The following is a 7,298-nucleotide window of genomic DNA, read 5'->3' on the forward strand; positions in this document are numbered from 1 at the left end:
AGTCGCTCTCTCTCGCTCTCTGCAGGACCACATGGCCGGAGAGGCCAAGAGCCTGTCTCCCAAGCAGTGTGCCGTTATGGACATGGCCCTGGACACCATAAAGGTCAGTTGGTGCGGTGGCGGCGGTGTCATGTGGACCTGTCCGGGGGGGGAGGTTCAAGTTCAGTTTCATTCACTATTCATCGAGGTGTCGGAGAGGAGACAGATTGGAGCAGCAGCAGTGGAAGACTGTTGTTCTTTAGAACCAAACCAAAATGGAACATGGAATAATCCATGCACTTTCCCAAATGGCGTTTAAAAGTTAATAATGTGAAGGAAATGCTGAACTTGCCTAAACCATCATTTAACGTATAGGAAACACTTCACCTTTTGCTGCACATACTATTACTAGACATTGGTATCGATATGTTGGGCTACATCTCACCATCGAGAACCAGGTGTCGATATTCTTGTCGATAAGTTGTCTATATTTTTGTCGATAAGTTGTCGATATTTTAAGAGTTCACAGGCCAAATAAAGTTTAACAACCGCTGTTCCAGATGATGCGTTGATGACGTAACTTAAAAGTGTAAAATGAGTGGGTGGCGCCGACGGAGACGGCCGGATGACGTTCGCCTTGCTTCTCCCCAGCAATACTTCCACGCGGGCGGTAACGGGCTGAAGAAGGCCTTCCTGGAGAAGAGTGCCGAGCTCTCGTCGCTGCGCCACGCCCTGTCGCTCTACACTCAGTCCACCGACACGCTCATCAAGACCTTCGTCACGAGCCAACACGCCCAAGGTAGGCTAGGTCAGCTATGTTGGCAGAGAGATAGCCGATATGCAGACCACGGGCTAGGTTAGCATTGAGATAGCCAATACGCCCAAGGAAGACTAGGCTTGTGGTTGTACTAGCCAACATGGTAAGTTAGCTTAGCATACCTTTGATGGGTAGTTGATGTTGTAAAAGGTTAAAGAGGAACCCCCGACACTGACCTCAAATCTCAGGATGACCTCATCCACGGTTATTGCGATCGCTCCTCCGATTGGCTGAAATTGTGTGATGTTACTTCAAAGCATGACTCGAACAATAGGAGCTGCTCTGGGAGCTTTTTAATGCATTGACCTCTGAAGAATAAGTCCCGCCTCCGAGGCTCCGGTTCCCTCGGTCAAATGTCTATGGGAAATAACATGGGGTTTATGAATGATCGTACATAACAAACTCTGTAGGTGGCGGAGAAGTAAAAGCAGTCACGTTTTGAACTACACACATTTACCATCTAGTTTCGACTGGCTTTTTGGATTGTCGGTGCCGTTAAAGTAGCATTAATAATCGTTTACTACTTTAACGGCACTGACAATCCAAAAACACAGTCGAAACTAGATGGAAAAAGTGTGTAGTTCAAAACGTGACGCAGCTTTTACTTCTCCGCCACCTACAGAGTTTGTTATGTACGATCATTCATGAACCCCATGTTATCTCCCATAGACATTTGACCGAGGGAACCGGAGCCTCGGAGGCAGGACTTATTCTTCAGAGGTCTATCGAGGAGATGAGATGATAATCATATGTTGTGTGTTTCATTGTCAGAACGTCTTGATCTCACTCTGTGTTCTGTGTTGTCTCTTGTGCCGGCCGCCAGTACACAATGGAAAGGGTATTAGGTTAACTCCCAACGAAAAAATACAGCCGAGCAGGGGTATGTTACCACCGAGGGCCGCGCCCCGACGGACGTTTCCTGGCACTCGTTACCCATGATGCATTAGCAATGAACAGACCAAGGGAAGTTACACAGGTCCAACGTCTAGGGTTGGGCTTCAGGTATTCGTCTGGGTTTAGTTTAAGATAAGTGTACGGTTCCTGGGGGAAAGCAATGCATCATGGGATATGCTTACCAGAAAATACTGTCAGGTTTGCACCCAAACCCCCCCCCCCCTCCTCCACCCCCCCCCCCCTCCTCCACACTGTATATGCTACACATTCAGAGGTGAACATACCATGGTGCACGTCACAATATATACTTAGAAGTAATATATTGCAAAACACCCATACTACAATTCCTATCCCTTGTTTCTATTCTGGGTAAATCACACAAACCTTCTAGTCCCTGGACCCTTATCCTTCCTGATGAAGTGTATTTTGTGTGTGTGTGTGTGTGTGTGTGTGTGTGTGTGTGTGTGTGTGTGTGTGTGTGTGTTAGGGTCTGGGGTGGATAAGCCCATCGGAGAGGTCTCTGCCCAGATTGAGCTCCACACCCCGGGCAAGGGGGAGCGCAAGATCAGCGTCAAAGGTTAGTCCGAGTCCAGACATTCACTGCTCACACATCTAGGCAGAGGAAGGAGCAGCGAGGGGGTCAGGGGTCATCCTGCTCGAGCAAGTAGACATATTCTACAGAGGTCTATTCATTCAAAATAGAACGAGCATTGACATTGGCTGCCTGGTAACCAATCATATGCCGGCAACAACATATCTCCTCGTCCGCACGCTGTGCGTGATGCGTGACCCGTGGTCGTCGGGTTCATTGAAGCTTCAGCTTCATGTGACTTTAGAGTGAAAAGGCTCTGCTTAGAGTAAACCATGTGACCTCATTTGAGCCTACCGCGTGGTTTCACTGCACTTGCTTTTTGATCATTAATAATAGTGCAAAATGATCATCTTAAAGCGAGAGACTCTCATTTGGACTCGGTCTTGACTTGCACTCAAACCTCTTTGAACTCGGACTCCACAAAGGGGGTCTCGACTACAGAAAATCAACCGCTTTGTGTTAGCCACTCAACTGGCTGTCGCCCGGTGTAACAAACCAACGAACCCATCCTGACGGAGCGATGGCGATACGATGTTTAGTAGTGAACTCTGTCTATGCTTTCACCGGTCCGTGGTGTAAAAAAGTCTGGGGACCGTGCTCTAGACAATTCTGCCTCCTTGAGTTCATGACTTATTATATAACGTGTGTGTGCTTGTGTGTGTGTGTGTGTGGGTGATCCTTCAGTCTTGGGAGCCAATGACCTCAAGTGGCAGACGCCTGGGATGTTCCGGCCCTTTGTGGAGGTGTCTCTCATAGGTCCTCATCTCAGCGACAAGAAACGCAAGTTCCAGACCAAGTCCAAGAACAACTGCTGGTCGCCCAACTTCAACGAGACGTTCAACTTGTGAGTACAACCACTCAACCGCTCTTATTCCATATATACTGTTGTTATTTTCCATGTAAATAGATTAAATATATGTTAATGTTTGGTCTGTAGATGAGGAATAGCTTTCCATACTGTACTGACATCCTTATATTGTCGTTTCTCTTTTCTTCTGACAAAAAGTACTTATTGTTAGTCGATTTGGATAAAAGCATCTAAATGTAAATGTCCTTAAAGACCCAGAAAGGGCCTGTTCCCGCTGTGTCACATCCTATGGCTCAGCAGCTGGAGCCCACTTCATTAACTGCGTCTTACGGTGAACTCAGACCCAAACCCTAGACGAGTAGGAAGGGGAACCGGACGTCTGGCACTCGGCTCCCTCTCCTCTCAGAGACCACAGACATCGAGGGCGTCAGCATCTCGATGTCTCACCCAACCAGTTTTCTGGCACTTGTTACCCATGATGCATTAGCGATGAATAGACCAAGTGAGGCCTGAAGTTACAAAGGTCCAACGTTTAGGCTTGGGCTTCAGCCACTGGCTCCATTTTGACTAAGACCAGCGTACAGTTTGTGGGGAAAGTAATGCATCGTGGGATATGCTTACCAGAAAACACAAAGTCACATTTGCAGCTGAAATTGAAGTGATCTGCTAGCCTCCCTCCCTCGTCCCCTCCCCCCTTTGCCCTCCCCCATCTCCACCCCGACCCCTTAAGGGCTGATTATTGTCCCACGAACGCAAGGGGGTGACGGACCCCTTACGTCCTTGCGGACCCTCCTTGCGTCCACCACTAGGGCCGTGACGTGCGCCTCCCAGAAACTGTAACGTTCCGTCGAGGCGACGCAGCAGTGAGGGCTGTGATTGGTCCGCTCACTAAAACCCCACGCAGAACCATCAAGGTTCACGACTGCGTCGAAGCGTCTGCGTGGTCGTTGCGTTGCGTGAACGCGGGACCATAATCAACCGCCCCGCTGTCTGCGCTACACATTCAGAGGTGAACACCCCACCTAACCACGCTGCCCCCCCCCACCCCCCACCCCTCTCCCCGCAGCGCACTGGGCGGCCAGGAGGGCTGGGAGAGCTACGAGCTGCAGGTGTGTGTGAAGGACTACTGCTTCGGCCGGGCGGACCGCGTGGTGGGCGTGGCCGTGCTGCAGCTGCGGGACCTCGGCGAGAAGGCGGGCAGCGCGTGCTGGCTGCCGCTGGGCGCCGGCGTGCACATGGACGACACGGGCCAGACGGCGCTGCGCATCCTGTCGCAGCGCGCCGGAGACGACGTCGCCAAGGAGTTCGTGCGCCTCAAGTCGGAGACGCGCTCGGCCGAGGAGGGCCGGTGAGGAGGAAAGGGGGGGGGAGAGGAGAGGAGGAAAGGATGGAAGGGAATGACAAAGGAAACGGATTGACAGCCAGAGAGGTAGACTGGATGTGGAGGACGGAGGAGGAAGGGGACACTCCCGCTCAACGCCGGTAACGACGGCGGACGCAGGCCGACTCAGGAGGCGGAGAGGGGCAACGTCGGTTAGTCCACACCTCACACACACTCCACCCCTCTCCTCACCTCTCACGGACACAACGCACCCGAGCTCTCGTCCTACAGCGACCTACAGAGCCTCCCCGGTCGCTCACTCACTCTTCCTCGCCCTCTCTGGCTTTGGGTTCTTGTTGTCGGCGCCTCCTGTCCTGTTTGTGTTTAAGCTGCAGAAACCGTGAGCTGATCAGAGTGTTTGGCCGCGGGCCACGCCCTCATCACAAGCTCTGCCAGACGGAGAGCGCTCTTCTGTGATACCCCTCCCACACCATCACCTCGCCTCACAGACCTCACTGACTCCCCCCCCCCCCCCCCCCCCGGCTCACCTGAACCCGGCCCTTGTCACCCCCCATCACCTCGCACCCAATCCCTTGATCATCTGGTCACCTCCACGCGTGCCACCATCACCTCCACCCACAACCTTCATCTCCCTCTGATAACTGCCTCCATCATCTGCCTCCACACACGTTCGTTTCCACGACGATCCCCTGAACCGTCTTCATCTGTACACACCACCCCCGTCACCTCAACCCCAGGACCCTGTCTCACCCCCCACCCGTCGTCACCTCCACCTCCCACCCACACTCCCATTCCCACCTCATGTGTTTGATGCCTTACATGCTAGAAACTGTGAATGTTTGAGAGTGGACGCCGTCCTGTGTTTGAAACTCCATCCACTCTTTTTAGCTCCACGGCGGAGGTTGATTTTTGATTTACGTTTTTTTCCAAGAATAAATAAATGTGAATACTGCTTCATAAACAGGGCGATGCTGAAGGGGCGTCCGGCAGGTTGTCTCCATATGATCGTACGGAGAGCGGACGGCCCTAGTGTTTCTGTAGCGTTGAGTTCTACAATCTGTCAATCACACTGTCTCTAGGCAACCCGAGGGATGCCACTGACAAGACAAGCCAGACAAACAGATACACAGAAAGCTATTTGTGGTTGGTACGAGAGCAAAGTGTTGATTCAAAGTAATAATCAGAGAGTGATAATGTGTGCCTTGCTGTGTGAGGTCTCTGTTTCCACTCAGAGAACCGTCATTCCAGTTTCCCGTTGCCCTGACGTTAACTAGCAAGGACAATCACGGTGTTGATGTCGTAGTTTCCATGGTGACCACAAACCTTAGCCTCTTATTCCATGTCGGTGAGACCGAATCCCAAATCGAGATCAAGAATCTTGACATTTGTTTATATGGATCTATTAATAGCCGTATTCTTTATCTCGCTCATTGTTTTATTTATTTATTTTATATGTGTATATTTATTTCGTCTGTCCTCATCTCAACATGTTTAACGTCGGAACTTGCCATGTTTTCTTTTCCGATTGGTGTATTTATGTGTTGGCCAAGTTGAACCTGCAGGATTCTAGAATTCTACAACCGGATTTCTAGAGCTGAGCTGCGTTCTTTGAACAAGCCGAGTTCCGGGTTCCACTGAAGTGTTCTCTCCTCAGACAAGCTTCCCTCCGCTTAGAAAATCTAAATCAAAAGTACTCAAACATTCAGAGAAAATGTTCAGTCACACTTCACACAAAATGACATCAAGTATCGTAATGACAAAAGTGCTAACATATTAATAAAATATTGGCCTCTTTATATATTTTTTGTAAGATTAGTAACATTTTAATGTAACATTTGTGTTTTTGTTTTCACCCACATGTGAAAGTGGTGTGTGGGAGATGAGTGTGTGTGTCGAAGGCTTGAACCTGTGGTTTACACAGCATTCTCCTGCTGTCCTCTCCCTCTCGTGGCCTTATTTTGGTAATATAGAAAATGTTGGCATCTTTTTAACCCTTTTTAATCTAGTATTCCTTTCCCGTCTCCGAAACTGTGATGATAACATTCGCACATGATTATGAAACAATCTTCCCCCCAAGTGATGCTCTTTGTTGTTATTTTGTACTTTTTTTTATTTTCATCATTAACTCGATTCTCTTTTTGTAGTCGGTTGATTCTTGTCGGGTCTCTTTCTTTCGGTTTCATTTTCTGAATGTGTTGATCCCTTGGCCCTCGACCCTCATGGGGACCTCACGACGTCCTCCACTGTGTTTGGAAGTGTGCGAGTGGTTGGTGTTGTGGACAGCTGATAATATACTGTGATACAAATGCTGGTGAATTCTTATCAATCAAAAGAATGGACAACCGCTGCAACTGGACACTGCTGTAACAAAAAAACAAACTTGTTTCTGCACATTTGAGAATGAGAATTTGTTTTTGCACCAAATGACAACTGCCAAAACACTACACATGACTTATGTTTGTTACACTTTTGGTTCATGAACATTTGGGGCGGTTGTGTTTCTGGTTTAAAGCCACTCTTTGTATTTCATGTCCCTTGTGCCAAGTTGTACCAAGTTGTCGATTGACGGCCGATGTGTTGTTCTTACCTCTTTAGCCCTCACACTTCCAGTACGTCGCTCCGGTAGTTGATCTGTCAAAGTATCTTCTTATTCTTATCATTCTTATTCTTATTATTGTGACTTTGTTTTTCATCACTGTTATGAGGATGGTGGTGTTCATTAAAAAGTTAACATTCCAGTTATTGAATTTTGTATAAAGTGTCGGAGAAGCATTTATATAGTTTTTTGTCGTTTTTTAAAATCCAGGGTTTGTGTGTGAGGTTCTGAAAATCCATAAACATGTGAACACGTTTCGTGTTTGATGGT

General features: G+C 48.8%; 1 protein-coding gene across 1 annotated transcript in view; it reads left to right on the forward strand.

Annotated features, from left to right (window-relative positions):
- unc13bb (unc-13 homolog Bb (C. elegans)) overlaps nucleotides 1-7,201 on the forward strand; it is an 81,127-nt gene extending 73,926 nt beyond the window's left edge. Inside the window, exons 35-40 of the mRNA XM_084482905.1 lie at nucleotides 26-103; nucleotides 631-778; nucleotides 1,620-1,676; nucleotides 2,178-2,267; nucleotides 2,967-3,126; nucleotides 4,157-7,201. Coding sequence (XP_084339031.1) covers nucleotides 26-103; nucleotides 631-778; nucleotides 1,620-1,676; nucleotides 2,178-2,267; nucleotides 2,967-3,126; nucleotides 4,157-4,442 — 819 coding nt within the window. The 3' untranslated portion in view covers nucleotides 4,443-7,201. The remainder of the gene's footprint in view (nucleotides 1-25; nucleotides 104-630; nucleotides 779-1,619; nucleotides 1,677-2,177; nucleotides 2,268-2,966; nucleotides 3,127-4,156) is intronic.
- Nucleotides 7,202-7,298: the final 97 nt, after the last annotated feature.

The sequence above is a fragment of the Micromesistius poutassou genome (assembly GCF_964030765.1).
Source record: "Micromesistius poutassou genome assembly, chromosome: 18".
NCBI classification, from domain to species: Eukaryota; Metazoa; Chordata; class Actinopteri; order Gadiformes; family Gadidae; genus Micromesistius; species Micromesistius poutassou.